The sequence below is a fragment of the Euprymna scolopes genome, chromosome 22 (genome assembly GCF_053919585.1).
Source record: "Euprymna scolopes isolate OS-2025 chromosome 22, ASM5391958v1, whole genome shotgun sequence".
Lineage (NCBI taxonomy): Eukaryota > Metazoa > Mollusca > Cephalopoda > Sepiida > Sepiolidae > Euprymna > Euprymna scolopes.
Window position 1 is genome coordinate 39,754,306 of NC_136503.1, and position 21,918 is coordinate 39,776,223.

Genomic DNA, 21,918 nt, shown 5'->3' on the forward strand with positions numbered 1-21,918 from the left:
ATGGGAGATGGTCAGAAAAATAGCAGGAAAAAATACAAAGAACCCTATTAAACACCTTATATGCGACAACACAAAGATTACCGACAAACAAAATATCGCAAATAAATTAGCAGAACAATTCTCAATGAACTCATCATCAAAAAACCAAAATAAAAAATTCCAAGCTATAAAGAAAAATGAAGAAAAAATAAAAATAAACTTCAAATCAAAAAATGAAGAAAACTACAATCAATTATTCAACAGTGCAGAACTAGAGGAGGCAATAAACAAATCTCCCGATACAGCAGTCGGCCCCGACGAGATCCATTATCAATTCCTCAAAAAACTACCAAAACCATCACTGGACTACTTATTACAAATTTACAATGAGATATGGATAACTAACAACATTCCAAAAAACTGGAAGCAGGCAACAGTAATCCCAATACCCAAACCAAAAAAAGACCATACAAACCCAACAAACTACCGACCCATTGCACTAACTAGTTGTTTGTGCAAAACTTTTGAGAGAATGATTAACGAAAGGTTAAATTGGTACTTGGAAAGCAAAAATCTAATTACAGAAAGCCAGTCGGGTTTCAGGAAAAATAGAAGCCCCACCGATCACTTAATAAAACTGGAAACACGCATAAGAGAAGCATTTGCAAAAAAAGAACATCTAATAGCAATTTTTTTTGACATGCAAAAGGCGTATGACACCGCTTGGAAATACGGAATCCAAAAAGACCTGTATGAACTAGGACTTAGGGGTAGAATGCCAGAAATTATCAGAAATTTCTTAACAAATAGAAACTTCCAAGTACGGATGGACAACACTTATTCAGTCCAAAAAGATCAAGAAATGGGGGTCCCCCAAGGCAGTATCCTGTCTGTCACCCTCTTCAACATTAAAATAAACAATATCATAAAAAACATAGACCCAGGAATTGAAAACGCCCTATACGTGGACGACCTACTTATATACTACCAATCTAAATATATACAAACAGCCGAACGCAAACTACAACTCTGTCTGAATAAAATAAACAAATGGGCCATAGAAAATGGATTTACATTCTCAGAGGAAAAAACTAAATGCATCCACTTTTGCAAATTACGAAAATTCCACCACGACCCCAACCTGAAACTGGATAACAAGAACATCCCACTCACCGACCAACATAAATATTTAGGTATTATATTCGATAAAAAATTGAACTTTATACCGCATATAAAATATTTAAAAGCAAAATGCCAAAAGACAATGCAATTGATCAAAGTCCTAGCACACACCGATTGGGGTGCAGACAAAGTCACATTATTGAAATTATACCAAACTCTAATCAGATCTAAAATGGACTATGGATGCTTCATCTATGGAGCAGCAAGGAAGTCCTACATAAAAGAACTAAATACAATCCATCATCAAGGATTAAGATTAGCCTTGGGAGCATTTAGAACCTCTCCAGTAGAAAGCCTCTATATAGAGGCCCATGAGCCTCCACTGATTCTAAGACGACAGAAGTTAGCGCTACAATATTACCTAAAGCTGGTATCGTGTCCAACAAATCCTGCATACCAATGTACCCTCCACCCACAATACACACATCTCTTCAACAAGAAAGAAAATATCATCAAGCCCTACAGCCTCCGGATAAAAAACCTACTCACAGAAGCCCAAATGGACATTACAAAAATACATAAATATAACAAATCAAAAACTCCACCCTGGATGATCAAACAACCACACATAATATTAAAATTAAATAAATATCCCAAAACGAAAACCCACCCATCAACCTTCCATGAAGAACTACTTATCATCCAGAATACATACAAAGAATATACACAAATTTACACTGACGGATCAAAAGATGGAGATAAAGTAGGATGCGCAGCCATCCACAAAAAAATAAAACTAAAGAAAAGGCTCCCAAACGAATCTTCTATTTTCAGCGCAGAAGCAACAGCCATAGATTCGGCACTGAATATAATAACCAATGATGACCATCAAAAATATATCATATTTACTGACTCACTTTCAATACTCATATCTCTAAAAGAAAAAAAAATGACAAACCCACTTATTACAAAATTGCTAAACAAAATAGATGCCATAACCATGAAAAAAAACATTATCTTTTGCTGGATACCAAGCCATATCGGCATATACATGAATGAACAAGCAGATAAGGCAGCAAAGGAAACTCTGCAACAAAACCACATAAGTGGAAAAATCCCCTATACAGACCTAAAGACTAAAATAAACACATTTTTGAAGAGAAAATGGCAAGAAAACTGGAGCTCATGCACCAAAAACAAACTATTCCAAATAACACCAAATATTGGAACGAGAAACACCAAAAAGTTAACAAGAAAGGAAGAGGTAGTAATGACCAGACTGCGAATAGGTCACACTCACATCACCCACTCACATCTACTAAAAGGGGAGGAGACACCAAACTGTATAACGTGTCAAGAACCCTACACAATACACCATATACTGACAAACTGCATTGACCTTGAACAAATCCGAACAAAGTATTACCAAGAAAAAAATCTGAAAACAATATTAAACAAGATTGATCCCCAAAAAATTATCAATTTTCTGAAAGAAACTAAAATATACTCAAAAATATAAGGAAAGACCCCCCCCCCAAAAAAAAAGAAAAACCTTAAGAAGAACAAACCAATATTTAACACAACATAACGAACCTTTCGGCATTAAATGACCCCAAAGTGGTTGATATGCCGTAAAACAGAACAAACAAACAAACAAACCAGATAAAGTAAGACCCCATTTCATTGTAGCTTGACACAAACTGTCCATAACCTATCTAGATCAAGACAGCTGATTAACATCATGAATAGGATGAATCTAGCTATTAGCTATGATTCAATGAAGAGAATAAACACCTCCATGGCCCAAAAAATGGTGAAAGATACCCTACCCAACAGATGTCCTGTATCATCAAAGATATCTGAAGGTCACATTATCCACGGTGCAATGGACAATGTTGACCACACAGAACACAATATCAGGAAAGGATTCCAGTCATGACACTGTTCTAGTTATATTTCAGAACCAACCAGGAGGCAATCATTTTGAGGACAATCACATGACAACCTGCTCAGAACAACCAGAAATGAGAAAGTTAGCTGATGTGCTTCCCTGTCAGGTTATTGAGAAGTCTTACCTGATCAAAGGGAGCGGTGATATACCAGAATCATTTTCAACAACACCTTATAATGATACACGAGAACATAATATTGATGATGATTATGTTCTTTGGTGCATGGTCATGCAAAAATACATATATAATGAGGAGAGATCATTTCCTAGCTTTATTGCAATGATGAGTGTCCTCCAGGATAAACCGAAATTTGATGTTACAAAGATATCATTTGCACTCATCCTTCCATATATTGCAACCGAAATGGACACAATATTTACATCAATGCTTAATTTTCAGGATGTCTTGAAGCAAAAGAATACCACATCAGGAGCATTATGGTCTGATGAGGGGGTGTATACTATCGCAAAAGAAATACAATTGCTGAAACCCGAACAGTTTGGTAACATATTCCTTGGAATGGGACCATTTCACATGGAGAAGATTGTAATCGCTTGCCTTGGGAAGTATCTTCGCTGTATCGGTATAGATTTGGCTTTGATTGAGACAGAGGCTTTTTGGAAGATTGTTGTAGAGAATAGTGTTATGACAAGGGGTCACTATTGTAAAAGCAAGGAGTCAATGAGTCTGATATCAGAGGTTATGACAGCCCTAATGTTTGAAAGATTTCAGTTAGAGAAAGACAAAGATCACCATGAAATAGATAGGCACACTGAAACCATGGAAACTTGGATGCAACAGACATTAGATGATAGCCATGCAGAGTTTAGACAGATTTGGAACGTAAGCAAGATATTGAATGAAGACCTGAAGAAGTCCTTCACAGAATGGAAAGAAACAGAGTGCAATGAGAATGAGAATGTGAGGTATTGGAAGTTGTTTCTAGATGATCTGTATCCAATCTTGAGAGATCTTTCACATTCTATCCGACAAGGCAATTGACATATGTTCATTTCAGCCATTCGTGGTTGCATGCCCTTGCTCTTTAGATTTGGTCGAACCAACTATAGCAGATGGGGTACACTCTTATTTGAAGATTGCCTTGACTTAGAAAGGAAGTTCCCTGGTATATACAGATGCTTCACACAAGGTGGATGGATGATGTACCACACTTTTCAACAAGGCAGTGCAGTAGGATTTGACATGGCACTTGAAAAATGTTACAACAAATCTGCCAAGGTTGCAGGGGGTATCATTGGAATAACAAAACAAAAGGAAGCAGTAACTTTATGGAATCTCTTAAAGCATGAGAAAGATCTTTATGCAGCACAACTGCTTGAATGGTGTAATTTGGACAAAGATGATAGTGAACTTAGTCTACACCACGAGTTCAATCCAGCCTCTACGAAAATCGGCTATGAACGTGCTAGGACACTTTTGGATGACATAAAATCTATTAATAATCCATTCAGTACTGGCACCAGATTACACAACATCTCAACTGGGGCTGGTATATCCCAAGACGTGGTTGATGGATTGCTAGAGTGCCTGGCAACTGGTGAGAAAAGTTATGAAGAGTTTGTTACAATGAGACTTCAGAATAAGGAGAAGCATCTATATGATACAATACCTACTTACCGTAAGATTGTTTTCGTGCAGCATGCTTCTGCTCCATCCATTGGGCAGAAATCTGTGACAAAAAAGATGCAGCAGAAACGATAAGGTACATTGACTATGCAAGAGAAAGAGGATACAGCATGCTGGAGCTTCTGAAGTATGAGTTGACAAGTACATCTCATTTCCTGACTACTGAAGGTAAGGATGGAATACGATTAAAAAAAACAGATAAAGCGTCCCCATCAAGAGAATTGGTCAACCAACTTCCCCAGTACAAAAGAAATGTAAAATGTGATGCTCAAATGACAACAGTTGATTTCATGGCACTCGTACGTGTAAAAAAGATGGTATTGAAACATTTGGCCAATTGGTTGAGACTTTATCCAAAATTATTCTTGCTACCACAGAGGATTCAACAAGAATAGATATTATTTTTGATGTTTATAAAAAATCATCGATCAAGCAAATGGAACGTGCAGTGAGAAGTTCTGAACAAATAACCATCACCATTAAGTCTGACAATCAAAAGGTACCTGTTGATCTAGATATGTTCTGGAGCTCAATATTGAACAAAGAGAGGTTCCAAGAATACTTCAAGTGGATGCTACAAAATATTGTATCAAATTAAGAAATCTTCTTTGGTGAAGTATATAGTGGTGAATGTAGAAACTGTTTATGGGCAAAGAAATAACGATCACAGAGCTCTCCAGCAACCAAGAAGATGACAGAATCATGTCTCATATTAATGATGGTGTAAAACATGGTTTTCAATCGATCCTAGTTGACTCACCTGACACGGATGTTCTCATAAACCTCATCGACCATTTCAAGAAAACACGGGAACTACAAAAACTCTATGTCTATGTAAAGCTTGGCAACAAGAAGACTGTGCCTGTTCACCTGTTGGCTGATCAACTGAATAGCAATTTGGTGTCCTGTCTACCAGCAATTCACTCATTAAGTGGGTGCGACAGTACCAGTAAGGTGGGTTCAAAGCTGACTGGTCTGAAGGCTTCAATTGATCTAAGTCTATTGGAAAGGTTTGGTGCAGAGGAATTGTTGCCGAAGATAAGTAATGCTGAAAAATTCCTTGTAACTATATTAAAGAAAACCGACTGTTCAACATTTGATGAGTATTGACACAAAGTGTCGAAATCCATAAAATTAAACTAAAAAATTAAGGATAATGTACATAAGTAATATAATAAAAATCAGAATGCAATACACTGTGCGATGAACAATGTTAAAATTAGTTTATTGCAAATATCTCGAAAGCCATTGGTTTTAGAACATCATAATGAATTATTGATCCCCCATAATGTCGCAATTCCGGACATTTTGAGGGGTCACATGACCATCTATGCTCAACGGTTTCAGAGATACAGTGCTGGTAGGTGTTCGTACTTCGCTAAAAATGGGCGTGGCTATTTCGTCAATTTCGCTGTCAGTGACAGATGTGTCACTTAGCAAACATTAATTAGTGACCTTCAATTAGTAGATTTCTGAAGAGTTTAGCTGTATACATTAAAGTGCATACATAACCAGCATGAGCTACTCTAATAATAATAAAATGATCTCGATTTTTTTCCCCCTCAGTCATTATAACAAATAACTGAACATTTCCTATATACATCTCCACTCAACACAAGCATGACTTCCTGCATCTTCTTCCATGAAAATATTTCTACATTTTTAATTATTACAAAAAATATATTTATTTTGAGATTTCTGCCTCTTTTCAAAACATTTTCTAAATAGGTGGTAGCAACCATATTCTCTCCCTAAAAAATATTACTACAAGTGCCTTCAATATGTTTTTAGACTTTTTGTTGTACAGGCGTTTAAAATTGTCATAAACTCTTGAAAATTTAGTATGCTTTTAATATACTTGTTATGAGATGACTGACTAATCTTTATGATTTAAAGTTCAAATGAACAGGTACAGCAGGAATTGGAATACATCCTAATAAAGCCTGATTGTCACAGCTGGTGAATTTCAAAAATGCAGTCTGGACGTGAGGACACTTTAGAAAAACAATATGCAATAAAATTCTGTTTTTAAACTTGGAAAAAATGCCACAGAAATGTTTCAGGCCGCTTTTGAACCATCTTGCATGAATCGAGCATCAGTATTTGAGTGGCATAAGAATTTCAAGGAAGGCAGCGAGTCTGTGAGGGATGATGAAAAATGGGGGAGGAGTAAGGAAGTCAGAACACCCGAGTTGATTGGCCAAATAAAGAATTTCATGAATAAGAACCTTTGTGTGCCTATAGAAACAATACGTGCACAGTTTGATGTTAGTGTTGGAACTGTAGACACAATTAATTGTGAGGAAGTTAAGATGCGGAAGATTTGTGCAAAGTTTGTCCCAAGAGTGCTCAGAAAAAATCTGAAAGAAAGACGTTGTCATGGGCATCAAGACAGTTCCTCACCCTCCCTATAGTCTAGACCTTGCTCCCTGTGACTTTTCATTATTCCCTAAGCTCAAGGAAAACCTTAGGAACTGTCGTTATGAGACAATTAAGAAGATGAAAGAGGTTGTGACGAGGGTCATTGACACGCTCGCACAAGAGGACTTCCGTGTGGCCTTTCAGAAGTTGTTGGAATGATACAACAAGTGTATTGCAGCCAAAGAAGATTACTTAGAAAGGGACTAGAGTTTCATGCGTGTACTATAATTAAAAGTTCTCATGCAAAAAAAATCTGGAAACTTATTGAAGGTACCTTGTACCATGCCATCACTAGACACCGGAGTCAAGAGAAAATATTTTACAGCATCGCTACATTCCATGATTCTTGTATTCCTATTCTTTAATTTTACCTCCTTAATTATATTATTAATTATACATTTCGAGTAATCGTATTCAGTTTAAAAATCATGTTTCAGCTAACAGGCAAGTACACTTTGAACATTGATCTTTTCAATTTATATTTTTGTCAAATAAGCAATGTTTCTGACAAAAGGTGAAGAATTGCTGTTTTTCTGAGTCATAATTAATCCATCTAACTCTCATAGTTAGTTTTTTTGCCATGCCTGAAGTGATTTAAAAATTAATAAGACATAAGGTGGCAAATTTTGGAATGTCCAACGGACTTTGAACAGTCATAATTCTTTGGCTATTTGAGCTACCAATTTGGTACCATTGTTTATTTTATATAAAGATTTTTATGTCCCACATTTTTTTTTTTAGATATAATGGAAATAAAATTTTGGTTTTAGATACAAAAGAAATAGAAAAAATATGCAAGAATATATGTTATCAAAATTTGTCTCAAGAATTTCTTTTATTTTAAAGGTCTTTAACGAAATCAGAACAGCCTTAGAATTTTATTCCACCCTCGAACCGATTGTTTCTTCGACACCTGTAGCTGGAACTTCAAAATCATCCAAGTGAGTTACAGTTTATGAAATACTAGCTGTTCCTAACTGGTGTTGTCCACAAATCTTTTTACTTTCATATTTGTTTTGATTTTTAACATTCTTTTTTTTTTTTTTTTTTCGATGCTGTTTGTTTTTAACCAAAATGAGTTATTTTTCCAGAATTCCCCCTGATATTAAAAGAATGAAGAAAAATCTGTATGATTTACATAGCCATGATAAAAAAAAGTATTATACATCAAAAATCGCGTAAATTGATCAAATAGTTTTATTTTTAAATAAAAGTCAAATTTAATGGCTAAACTACAAGAGAGAATCTCGTGATGCCATCTTGAAAACAGTCTAAAGAAGGAAGGGAGATAACTCCAAATCATTTAAACGTGCGAGATTTTAAAACAATATTTTTAACATGGCAGAAGGGGCGCATTGTAAAAGCTCAAATTCGCTTACAAATGATGTTCTTTTTAGAAATAAAGCTATTTGATCAATTTAAGGGATTTTTTTGTGTACAATATTTTGTTTCTGTCACAGGTATGTACCTCATACAGATTTTTCTTGTTTCTTTAATATCGAAGGAATTCTGGATGAGGCCCTAAAATGATTATATTACCAAAAAATACTGGAAAGTTTTATGAAAGTTAAATTTAATTATTATAGAAGCCTATTAACAATATATGCTAGTGTCGAGTTGAATTACCTCTTCTCTAGAAGGTTGGACACAAGGTCAGATGTGGTTTTGAAATGCTAACATATTAGAATAAGTACTCTGGTCTACAAAAAATGCCTGAGTAATCCTGTCTACATTTCTTGGTACCTTAGACCATTAGCCATAAACTGCCCCCCTTTTTAGTAGGGGTAGGCTATAGAAACAAAATTTTTCAAATAAATGCCAAAAGTGGCTTATTACCTTCATTTATATGTAAATAGATGGGAACAAGTGATTTTGTTCAAAACGGGTCAAAATTGGAGGGTCGCTGGCCCCAAACGTGATTTGACCACGTCAACGCGTGAAAATGGCCCAAATTTCGCCCCCGAACACACTTAATCACTTATTGAAAGCTACAGGGTGCATTTTTTGACTATAAATGCATTTGTATCATTAAATCTAACATTCTCATTGGCTATCCCACAAGTATAGGGCTTTTCAATAAATGATTAAGTGTGTTAAATTTTGTTTCTATAGCCTACCCCTATTTTTAGACATGTTGGACTTCCAAGGGCTGAACAGAACTGTATCTTAGCCCAATAGCAACAGAGTTATTGGTGGAAAGTATCAGCAAAGTATTTTTTTATTTCTTTTTTTAAATATAACAAGAAGAAGAATCCACTACAAAATTTTTGGTTCTTTGTTTTGCGAAATTCGAAAATTGAAATATTGAATTTCCAGTGACATCAATGGTATCTACTGAGGTGTCATATTGCAGTAATAAAAATATCCAAAATTTACAAAAAATGGATTAAGGTAAAAAATTAATTAATCATGAAAACAGTTTTCGAAGACAATTTAGCAAAAATTAAGTTTTCCTAAATTGAACAAAGATTTCCAGTTTTCAGAAAAGATTTACCTCCCTTGTGTTATGATTCAAACTCTCCGGCATTTTGTTTTGCAAAACTCAATTTTCGCTAATTGTCTTTGAAAAATTTATCATTATTAATTAATCTTTTCTACCTTATTATTTTTTTGTAATGTTTGTATATGTTTATTGCTGTGACATGACAATTTAAGTAGATACTGTGGGTTTTACTTGAAATTCAATATTTCAAGTTTCGAATTTCACTATTATAATGAAGAAGAACCAAATTTTTAATCTTATTATCTCCCCGTAATCTACTTCATGATTAATATTAAAATGTTAAAAGTTTTTTTACACACTGACAGTGTCAAGAGATGTTTGTTGAAAACTGCATAAACTAAGGGCAAACGAGTGTTTAGTGAAGATTGTGTTCAAATGAATAGCACATTTAGTGAAAGCTTTAATGTTAAAATAAGAGTACATCATGGGAGTATGTTGCTTTTTATCAATATCATAGAGGCATTATCCAGGGAGTTGTGCAGGGAAGTTTAGGCAGAAGAGATGCTGTATGTTGATGACTTAGTACTTGTAAAACAATGGAAGTTTTGCTTGTTAAATTCAAAACTTGGAGAAATGCTATGGAAAGTAAAGACCTGGAAGTGAATGCCACCAGTGTTGGTCAGTGGTTGTAGTATTGGAAATTCCCGAGAAATACCACAATTTTCTTAGAAAACACAAGAAGTGCGATGGAATTGCTGGTAGGCTGAGAGAGGACAACCAATTTGTTTGCAAAAAGTGTAAAAACAGTAGAAATCAATGCAAACTCAGATATTCAAAAAAAAATGTGTGGTTAGGGTTATTGAGATTGTTCATAAATTTTGGGTTCTTTGTTATTGTCACGAAATTTGACAACCAAAAAAAAGTTTTCATTAACAAACAATGATAACTACTTACTGTTTTTATCAATTTCCACAATAAGCAATGTTACAAACTGGCTTCAATAAGTTTTTCAATCTTTTTCGTATGGGCACTTTTATTGATAGTACACACATGAAACTCTAGTCACCTTCTAAGTAATCTCCTCTGGCTGCAATGCACTTGTTGTACCGTTCTAACAAATTTTGGAAGGCCTTATGGAAGTCCTCTTATATGACTGTGTCAATGACTCTCGTCACAGCCTCTTAAATCTCAATTGTCTCATAACAACAGCCTTGCTGGGTCATAGCAATAAATCCAACTTTCATCGTAGGTCACCAGAGCACCAAGAACTGCAGGATCTGAATTAATCAGCCCGATGATCTCCCTGCTGTCATGATAACATCTTTCTTTCTGATCTATTTTAAATATAGTACAACAGTGTGGTAATCGTTAATTATGAAAATTGGGTATAATTTGATTATTTAGGGGGACGGCTCAACAAAGGAAGATTAAATTTGAACAGTATAAAGAGATGTGTGCAGAACAGGAATCTTCGATGGTATGGTCACATTGAAAAAAATGCATAAGAGTTAGGAGATGCAAAACAATTTAGAAGGCTAAAAAAATATAGGCTGAAGTGATAAAGATGGACTTGAGAGAAAGAGGGATGGATTAAGACCTGGTCAGAGAGAGGTTATCTTGAAAGTGAATTTTTAAAAGATGTCCAACACAAGCCAGCATTTAAAGTGAATGTTAAATCAAATATGATGATGATGATGATTTAATTTGAATTTTTACATTGAAATAAGTTAATATAATAACAAAGCTTACAATACAATCGTTGAAAAACTTTATTCACCTTAACCAAGGTCATCTGCAAATCTTCTTTGTTTTATCTCCGTAGGGAACCGTCAGGCTAAAATGCCGATGACAGGCAAAAGAGTCTGTGTAGTGTAATCGCGGAGGAGAAAGACAGGATTAGAGAGAGGGAGGGGTAAAAGGAGGTAGGAGAAAAAAAAGAGAAAGATAGAATGAGAGGTAGTGAGATAAAAGATTTAATTTTTTTTTTTTTTTTACATGGGAGTCACCACTTATCAAGGCCCGAAGGCCACTCAGGGATAAGGGTTATTGCATGTACAGTAATCAATAAGATAGTATTGTAGTAATCATTAGTATTGGGGGTTTTGATAGAGTGTCTTACTTAAGGGGGCAGTTTGTCAGGAGTTTGTTTATGTTGGACTTGAAGACGTCCAAGTTGTAGTCAGGTGGGAAACAGGCAAGCGGCAGAGAGTTCCACTGGAGTGCAGTTCTAAGAAAGAAGCTTTGCTCATGTAATCTACGTTTGGATTTAGGCACAGATAAAGAGTGGGGAAAATTATTGACAGTAGTTTCAGGCAGACGGGTGTTTGAAATATGTTGGACTTTAGCCCCATCAAAGCCGGGTAGGATTTCTAGTCTTCAACAAGAAACAAACTACTTATTTGTCTTTCCTAAAATGTAAAATGTTATTACGCTATAACAACACTTAGAATAGACGTACCTGCAAATGTGATGTTCATGTGGCTTAAGAAGCATGGAAATATGTTTTGTAAGAATTACATTTTTAATTTTTATAAAGCAAGTTAGTTCCTATTTCTTAGGTCCTGGATAAAACTATATCTGATGGTTAGGCTCCAGCTTGTGGGCTTTGGGGAGTGTGGAGCCGCCCTTTAATACCATTGCTCCCAGGTCCACTCTAACCCGGAGTGGTAGTACTTGTTAGGGTCCCAACTATGGGTTAAATAGAAACCGACTTTAACAAAAACAAATATACTCTATTAAAAAATTTTTCTTCAAAATCACTTGGCATTAAATAACCTGAAAAGGGTTGATATGCCGTAAAACAAAAACAACCAACCAACCAACCAACCAACCAACCAACCTATTTCTGAATTTTTCAGAGGAGGATTGGTAAGTTGAATTATTTGGATTATTCACATCTTGTGTCGTTTTCACGTTTTCATTGATGCAATCTCCAACTTTTTCAGGTGTATGTTGTTGAAATCAGGAATTGGCACAAAATTTCAAACACCTTTATTTAATTCAGAGGTGTAGCATGCGCTTGTTTAATGACTGAGTAATATTCCTAAGTCATGGCTACCAGATCAGGCTGTCTGAAGATATTGGCTTCCTGAGACGAAATGCACCTGACATTGATGCCTTTTGTTTTTCTACTTCCTTTTGCAAAACTTAATTATGTTCTGCAAAACCAAAAGCAAAAACAACTCGCCTTTTCCCCCTTTTCCTTCTTCCCATTTCCCTTTTCTATCTCCCCCACTTCCTAACTTAAAATGTACCAAATATTAATACTGTAACCCTTTTCTCTCTCCTATTGCAAAACTTATTAATGTTTCGCAGGGCAGGGAACAAAAATGATAAAATCCACTATAAAATAACCAAACCAAACCAAACACTACAAACTTGCAATTAAAGATACAAAATGCTTGAAGAATAAAAAAAATTCTACAAAATAACTGGATGCAACATAAAATACTATTTCTAAAATAACTGGATGCGGCATTAAATAACCCGAAAAGGGTTGATATGCCGTAAAACCAAACCAAACCATGATTGAGTAAAATTCCTAAGGCATGGTTGATGGGATAAAATTCTGTGCAGATTCCTGAATTCGACAGTTTGACCTAAAGAAGGTCGGAGGTTGTAACAACTGAATTGTGTTGAAAATGACATTCAAGATAAGAATAGCAGTTCTAATACTTCAAATAATACATAGTTGCCGCCGCCGCTGCCGCCGCCGTCATCATCATCATCATCATCATCATCATCTTGTATGAATCCGCAGATTCTATTGTTGACATTGGTTTTTCGAATATTTTTCTAGTCAGAATTCTTTATAGAAAAGCATTAGGGATTACGGGAGGGATCACATGAAGGTTGCCAACATCCTAAGTGAAAATCATGTTTGTCGAATGAACTGGATTCGAACTTGGGACGCGCAGTCAGTCTGTTTCAATCACTAGATCACCGTCACCTCGCATAATATGTAGTGAGTTCAGTTTATTATTAATTTATAGTCGATTTAACTTCCAATTTTTTATCTTATTCATTAGAATAAATTATTATTGATTCTTCCAATTTAGATGAACGATTCTTATTTGTATCTTTTCAGTGATAACCGGCAAAGCAATGAACTCATGGCCTTGGAATTATTGACGATGAAATCTTTTCACTCTTGTCTTCAGTTTCAGAAATCCTTAGTGGCGCCTTGGATAAAAGTAAGTTCATGTTGGCACTAATATGACTGGGTTCAGTTAATCATTTACAATCAGCATGTGAGTTCTCCGCGTTTTAGCAGGCAGAATTCAGGGAAAATAAAGCGAATTTCCATTTTATTGTTCGAGTGTCTCATAGATGCAAGTTCTTTTGCAGTTTCGGTTGAAATCTGTCTTTTATTCTTCCCTTATTTTGTCCTTTAGTTCTCACATTTCATGAGTGATATTTCTGACAAAGGAGAAAAATTGCTGTTTTCCGAGTTGGAATCCATCCATCTCGTACTTGTTGTTTTTTAACCTTGAAGTTCCTTCCATCACGTGTCTTCATGCCTTGTTTCTGTGAAAACAAAAAGAAGAAATAGCTGATAGTTAGAGCTTTACCTTATTTCATCACTATTTGTCTAGATTTTATTTTTCTATCTTTCTTTTGCTTTCTCTTTCTTTTTTTTTCTCTCTTCCTCTTGCTCCTGGTGCTACCAGATCAGGCTGTCTATTGGCTTCCTGAGACGAAATGCACCGACATTGATGTTCCTTTTTGTAAAACTTAATTATGTTCTACAAAACTAAAACCAAAAACAACAGCCCCTCCCCCTTTTTTTCTTCCTCCTCTACTTCCCAACCAGCCCTGTTAGTAGGGCATTAGAATATACCGACTGCCCCTCTACAGAGAGTAAAAATCTCTCAATGGGGTCACCTGTTGACTGTGGGTGGCACCCTGTAATGCCTAAGGACAGGATCCTCGTGGTTGAGGTACATGTTCACGGTACTATTAAGACAGGCAGTTGGATAGGCCCAATCCAATCAATCAGTTGGTCATGACTAGCACTAAATCAGACAAACACAACAAGAAAATAAACTCACGCTCCCCACATTAGGCAATAAACTGATTTAGTAAGCGGTGGCTGGATGGTCAATCAACTTGCTGAAGAATGGATAAAACACGGCTGGAAAACTAACATCTTTTTTAGAAATGAGGCCATTAGAAAAGATGAAGGAAACATGGGTGCTTGAGTCGATCAGCAGGAAGAGTATACCTCTCCTGTATCCTTGTTGTGTCGGGGCGAATGGGTTTCCCCCCCAACACTTCCCAAATAGGGCTCCGAGTCAGGTGGGGAGCAGGAGAAATGAAAAATTAAAAACATTTAAATGGCAAATAAAAAGCTTCAAAAAAGAAATCATTGTGAAGTTTCAGACAAATCTAGTTCAGATTCAGAAACAGAATCACAAAACCAAAATCTCGTTCAAAATCTACCTTTTTTCATAATTATTGAAGCAACTGAAGGAGAACCGATAACAAAAGTGTCTCCCTTCAAAATAGAAAAAATTTTCTCAAGTATCAAACCAAAAATGGTCAAAAAACTAAATAACGACACACTATTAGTGGAAGTAGAAAGCCAAAAACATATCACAGAAATCTTTAAATTGAGACTTTTTAATAACAAAAAAGTGAAAATCTATCCCCATAAAACGTTGAATACTAGTAAAGGAGTAATCAGGAGTTCAGAACTATCACTGTGTTCCTTGGAAGAAATTAAAATGTTATCGATGTAAAAAGGATCCAAATTAAAAAATATGGTGAAACCATCGATACAGACTCCTATATTCTAACATTTAATACCCATCAAATCCCAAGTAACGTCAAAATAGGATACGAAAAAAATAAATATAGAACCATATATACCAAATCCTCTCAGATGCTACACTTGTCAAAGGTACGGACACCATCGAGACCGGTGCACATGCTCATCAGTATGCATGAGGTGTGGAGAAAACGAGACCCATACAGATTGTCAAAAAGAGCCAAAATGTATTAACTGCAAAAAAGGCCATAGTGCAAATTCAAAAGAATGTGATAAATGAAAGAAAGAAAAAGAAATTAAAATAAAATATACAAAAAATATAACCTTCCAAGAAGCTCATAAAATACTCGGAAATAACAAAAAAAAAAAAACATACAGCATACAACCGGACCAAATAACCAAACAACAAAAGAAGTATAAAACAAATCAACAACAAAAATAAAGATTACAAAAGTGAACAAAACTTCCAAACCAAAACTCAACTCAAAAGACCCACAAAACCCCAAAATGCTACAACAACCACAGAAACAACCCCTCTCACCAAAAAAAACCAAAAAAACAGACACCAAAAAGGAAGGAAAAGGAAACAAACCACCAACCAACAAAGAAGCTAAAACCAAAATAAACAGACCACGTTCATCTTCCAGACCAAAAGACTTAATCCAAAACAGGAAATGGACACGGAAGATCGAAGATCAGACACCAATGACTAACAGAAGTTAAAAAATAAATACATAAAATAAATAAAAATGGCAGAACAAAATAAAAAAAACTAGGAATGTAGCAGCTCTACAATGGAACTGTAGAGGATTGAAACCAAACTATGAAGAACTACAGCAATTAATCAAAGGATACAATCCAAATATCATATGTTTACAAGAAACTCTTCTGAAGGAAAATTCCAAACTATCCTTTAAAGACTATGAAATATACAATAAAATCAACTTTTCACACATAGACTGTAGACCAATAGGCAGTACGACCATTATGTTAAAGAAAACAATACCCCACGAAAAACTCAACCTAAATACAGAACTTCAAGCTGTTGCAGTAAGAGCTACCTTACACCAAACTCTCACAATCTGCTCAATCTATATTCCACCAAAATATAAACTAGGAAAAACTCAAATAGATAGAATAATTGAACAGCTCCCTGCACCATTCCTAATCTTGGGGGATTTCAATGCACACAGCCATCTTTGGGGAGACAGACAACTAAACCACAACGGAAAAATAATAGAAGCTATACTAGAAACTACAGACATATGTATACTGAACAACGGCAAACACACCTACCTACATTCACCTACAGGAACAGCCTCAGCCATAGATCTAACACTCAGCTCTCCGACAATTTACATGGATTTTAATTGGGATATCCATGAAGAACAGTGTGGTAGTGACCACTATCCAATTATTATCAAAACAAACAATCCCACAATAGAAAATGGAGCACCAAAATGGCAACTAAAGAGAGCTGACTGGTCCACATTCAGGAATCTCTGCCAAGTACAAATAAATAATGAAATACTTCAGGAACTTGACCCAGTAGCAACGTTCACTCAAATGTTAATAAAAATAGCAGAGGAAACAATCCCCAAAACTGGAAAGAAAAACAGTAAGTAACCTTGGTTCACAAAAGAGTGCAAAGAAACAATCAAGAAACGGAAAAAAACCCTAAAAAAATTCAAAATAAATCTATCCACAACAAATTTAGAAATTTACCGCCAAGCCTGTGTAAAAGCACAACAAATAACCAAAAGATCCAAATGGGAAACATGGCAAGATTATGTATCTAAGTTAAATAATAAAACACCTAGCAAGAAAGTATGGGACATGGTGAGGGGGGGAAAAAAAAACCTGACGGTAGAAAATGCACTGAAAAAAAGGACATGGCAAACTTACTTGCTGAACAACTAAACAAAAACTCTTCGCCCAAACACCACAGTTTAACATTCCAAAACTACAAAATAAAAGCAGAAAAAGGAAAACTGAATTTCACCTCAAACAACACAGAAAAATATAATTTACCATTCACAATATCCGAACTTAAAACCGCTCTGGATAGAACCAAAGATACTGCTACTGGACCAGATGAGATCCATTACCAATTTTTGAAACAACTACCAGAAACTTCATTAAATACCCTTTTAAACATATTCAATAATATCTGGCTCTTGGGTTACCTAATGTTTGGCAAGAGTCCACAATCATACCAATCCCAAAACCTGACAAAGACCCCTCGAATCCAACAAATTACTGCCCTATCTTTCTAATTAGCTGTATCTGCAAGACTATGGAGAGACTGGTAAACGATCGCCTTGTATGGATATTAGAAAAAAACAAGATAAACATCAATGTGGTTACAGGAAAAAAAGGAACACAATGGATCAGTTGGTTAGGAGGGAATCTTACATAAGAGATGGACTTATCAGAAACCACCATGTGGTGTCAGTATTTTTTGACTTAGAAAAAGCATACGACACCACATGGAAATATGGCATTATGAGGGACCTGCACAACCTGGGAATCAGAAGAAGGATACCAATATTCATACAAAATTTCCTTAAGAATCGTTCTTTTAGGATGCGACTCGGAAAAGAAAAATCTGAAGTGTATGAGCAGGAGATGGGAGTGCCCCAGAGCAGTATAATATCCGTTGCACTCTTCCTGCTAAAAATCAATAGTATTGGTAAAGTAGTGACCACAAACATTGATAAATCCCTCTTTGTAGACGACTTTTCAATCACCTATTCATCCTCTAATATGTTAACAATAGAAAAAAATTACAGGAATGCCTTAACAAAACAGAAATGGGCTGATGAAAATGGGTTTATCTTCTGAAAAACCAAAACAGTTTGCATGCACTTTTGCAAAAAAAGAGGATATCATCATAACCCACAACTAAAAATGAATAACAATGCAATACCAATGGTACAGCAAACCAAATATCTGGGGATGATCCTGGATAACAAATTTAACTTCAAGCCACATATAGAAGCACTAAAAAAAAAAAATGCCAAAAAGCATTAAACATACTAAAGATAATATCACACACAAACTGGGGAGCAGACGGGGAAACCATGCTCCTACTATATAGAGCATTCATTAGAGCTAAGTTGGACTATGGTTGCATTATATATAACTCAGCAAGGAAATCATATCTAGAGTAACTCAAGCCCATACAAAACCAAGCACTCAGACTCTGTTTAGGCGCCTTCCAAACATCACCTATTCAAAGCCTGCACACAAAAGCTAATGAACTCCCCCTTCACCTGAGATGGGAAAAACTCTCGCTCCAATATACGCTGAAACTTAAAAGTCTACCAGAAAATCCTGCTCATGGAAACGTATCTACATCAATGTATGAACATTTCTATACCAGCAGACCTACAGCTATTAAACCTCTGAGATATCGCCTTAAAAAGGCTATTACAGAAGGATACAAAGAACTAAAAAACATACAAACTTACACAATTAATAATACTCCACCATGGACAATCACAGAACCATATATTGACATGACTATTAAAACAGCTAAAAAACAGACTAACTACCAAACCTATCAAAACAAATTCCTAGAACTTATGGACAAATACTCCACATACAAAACCATCTATACAGATGGCTCAAAAATAACTGAAAGAGTAGGAGCAGCAGCAAAAATGCATAACACACACAAGCAAGTCCGATTACCAGACGGTGCCTCTATATACACCGCAGAGTTACAGGCTATTAAGATGGCTCTAGAACTAGTCCGGGAGTCTAGCGAGAATAAATTCCTTATCTTCAGTGACTTCATGTCCAGCTTAATGGCATTGAAAGAAAGGGACATAAACCATCCGTACATCCTGGAAATTATGGAAATATACCAACACCAAGTAAAGGAAAATAAAACAATAATATTAGCATGGATACCAAGCCATTTCGCCATAAAAGGAAATTCAGAAGCTGACAAACTCGCTAAAGATGTAACAAATCTGACTCCATCAAACATAAAAATACCATACACAGATAGGAAAAACAAAATGAACTCCTACATAAAAATAAAATGGCAAAAACTATGGAACGAACAACTAAACAACAAACTTAGAGAAATACAACCGAATGTTGGACAAGACAGAGCCATAATACCAATACGAAAATTAGATGCTATATTTACCAGAATTCGAATTGGTCATTCAAGACTAACACATAAATACCTTCTAAAAGCAGAAGGTATCCCTCCGTGTAGAACTTGTCAACATCCACTAACCATTAAACACGTATTAATGGAGTGCAAAAAATATGAAAATATTCGTGTGAAATATTTCAAAGAACAAAACCTTCAAGCAATATTTGAAAAACCTTATAAAATATTAGATTTTCTAAGAAAAATGGAACTTTTGGAATGCATTTGAAAAAAAATAAAAACCCTAGGAAAAAGACTGACTTAGAAATACTAAATTTTAATTAAAAACAATCTATTACCTAAAGCCTCAATGAAGAATATTCTCTTCACATTTCATGGCATGAAATGACTTATAGGGTTGATGTGCCTTTAAACAAAAACTTACCCTACCTAATCCAAAATTTAAATTAATTTAAAAAAAAAGAACAATTATACATAAAAATCATTGGTGTACTTCCCCATCACAGAATGCAAATATCATATTCTAAAAGTCATATGGTCCTGGATATGACCTTAAACTATATCCAGTGGTGAGACTCCAGCTTGCGGGCTTTGGGGACTGTGGAGCCACCCTTTAATTGCCATTGCTTCCAGGTTCACTCTGACCCGGAGTGGAAGTACCTGTTAGGGTCCCAACTATGGGTTAAATAGAAACCGACTTGAAAACAACAAATATATTCTATTAAAAAATTTTTCTTCAAAATCTTTGTATTCGGCATTAAATAACCTGAAAAGGGTTGATATGCCGTAAAACGAAAACAACGAAATCTCACTCTGTCCTGTTTGTCTTGCCTTCCATTTTCCTGTTATAACAGTTCTCCCTGAAAATGTTGGGGTAAGAGAGTTAGCTGCTATGTTTACCTAGTGGTTCACCTCCAACTTCACCTTAGACCTCACAAACCACTCCAAATTTCCCTTTGCAGACAGAAGCCACACTTATGGATCTGAAAATGAACCCCTTCTCATGTCTGTGATATCATAAAAAACCTAGATATCTCCAAGGCGTGTGGGCTTGATCCCTGCTATACTAATTAAGAAATGCTCTGCTGAGTTGGCTCTTGTCTTCTCCAAACCTTTCAACAAATGCCTAACTGAGTCTTGCTTCCTTAATAGCTTTAAAATTGCCGTCATGGTACGAGTTTTCAAGAATTCTGGCAAAAGAATTGATCTGCTCAATTATCGCCCAATCATTTTCATCCCACTCTTTGCTAAAATCTTTGAATCATTAACCAATCAATCAAGCGTTAGTCTACCATCTTGTAAATGCTAAGCTACTTTCTAACCAACAGTATGGATTTATGCAAGCCTGTTCTACTGTGGATATATTAATCGTCCTTACAAGGGGTATCCTATGTCTTTTGAACTGAACGGAGGCGTTTGAATATGGTGAAAATGTGTATTTAAGTATACTTGTTTTGTGTTAATGCATATACAATGCATATGCTCTTGCATAAATGTCTTTGAAAAGAATATGGTTTTATATCAATGTGTATACAACATATATGGTCTTGTATAAATCTGTCTAAATAGTTTAGCATAAATTTCTCTCAAAAGTGTAGTTTTGCATAAATGAAAAGAACATTGTCTTTAAAATATGTCTATCAAAATTATGTGTTTGCCATTATTGTTTGTCTATTTGAAAAAAAAATATAACAAAACTTCTGTAGAATCAAATTGATGTCTTTTGTTTTTCTTTCTACATTTGCAGGTATTGAAGAATGTGGTCGGCTCCAAGGAACATAAAGTCTTTGATGTCTTCCTTTTATTAATCATTCATTCCTTGAAACACACCAAAGCTGTGGAAAGTCTGTTCCGTAATAAAATCCGATCTGGAGACTTTACGGAAAAACTACTCCAGTTTGCCTTCTCTCGTCACGCTATTGTCATGCAGGAATATTTCAACAGTGTTCTCTCTTTGGCGTTGGCTTTTATTTGCTCGCCAGAAACTTCCATCCAACATTTTGCATGCATTCTATACAAAAGTGCCTTCATAAATTTGGACCGATTTTGCAGACAAGTAAGTTTGGCAGTTATAGTCAGTTAATGTACTTCATAATTTCTGCTGTAGTTCTACCGGAAGCGGTGAGAAGGCAAATCAGTTTCTTTCCTTTTATTGTTCTTCAGTATTTCTAGTGTGAAGAAACAAAATATAAGAAAAAGACATCATCAAAAAGTATACAATAAAAATTAACAAAATTATACAAATAAAAATTAATACAATTAGTCTTTGCAATTTTAATAACAAATTAAAAAAAAAAAATAAAGTTTTTATTTTATTTGAAACTTTATAAGAAATATATGTTTATGAAAGTAACTTTGTTTTGTTTTTTTTAAATTTTAAAAATAAGTTTTTTATTTGAATTTATGTATAAATATCTGTTTATGAAAATATAAAAATAAAATCATTGAAATC

At 35.2% G+C, this 21,918-nt stretch overlaps 1 protein-coding gene across 1 annotated transcript in view; it reads left to right on the forward strand.

Moving 5' to 3' along the window:
• Window positions 1-21,918, forward strand: part of LOC145243368 (Fanconi anemia group D2 protein-like) — a 212,310-nt gene that overhangs the window by 45,041 nt on the left and 145,351 nt on the right. Inside the window, exons 13-15 of the mRNA XM_080106191.1 lie at window positions 7,968-8,062; window positions 13,652-13,757; window positions 21,214-21,522. Coding sequence (XP_079962317.1) covers window positions 7,968-8,062; window positions 13,652-13,757; window positions 21,214-21,522 — 510 coding nt within the window. The remainder of the gene's footprint in view (window positions 1-7,967; window positions 8,063-13,651; window positions 13,758-21,213; window positions 21,523-21,918) is intronic.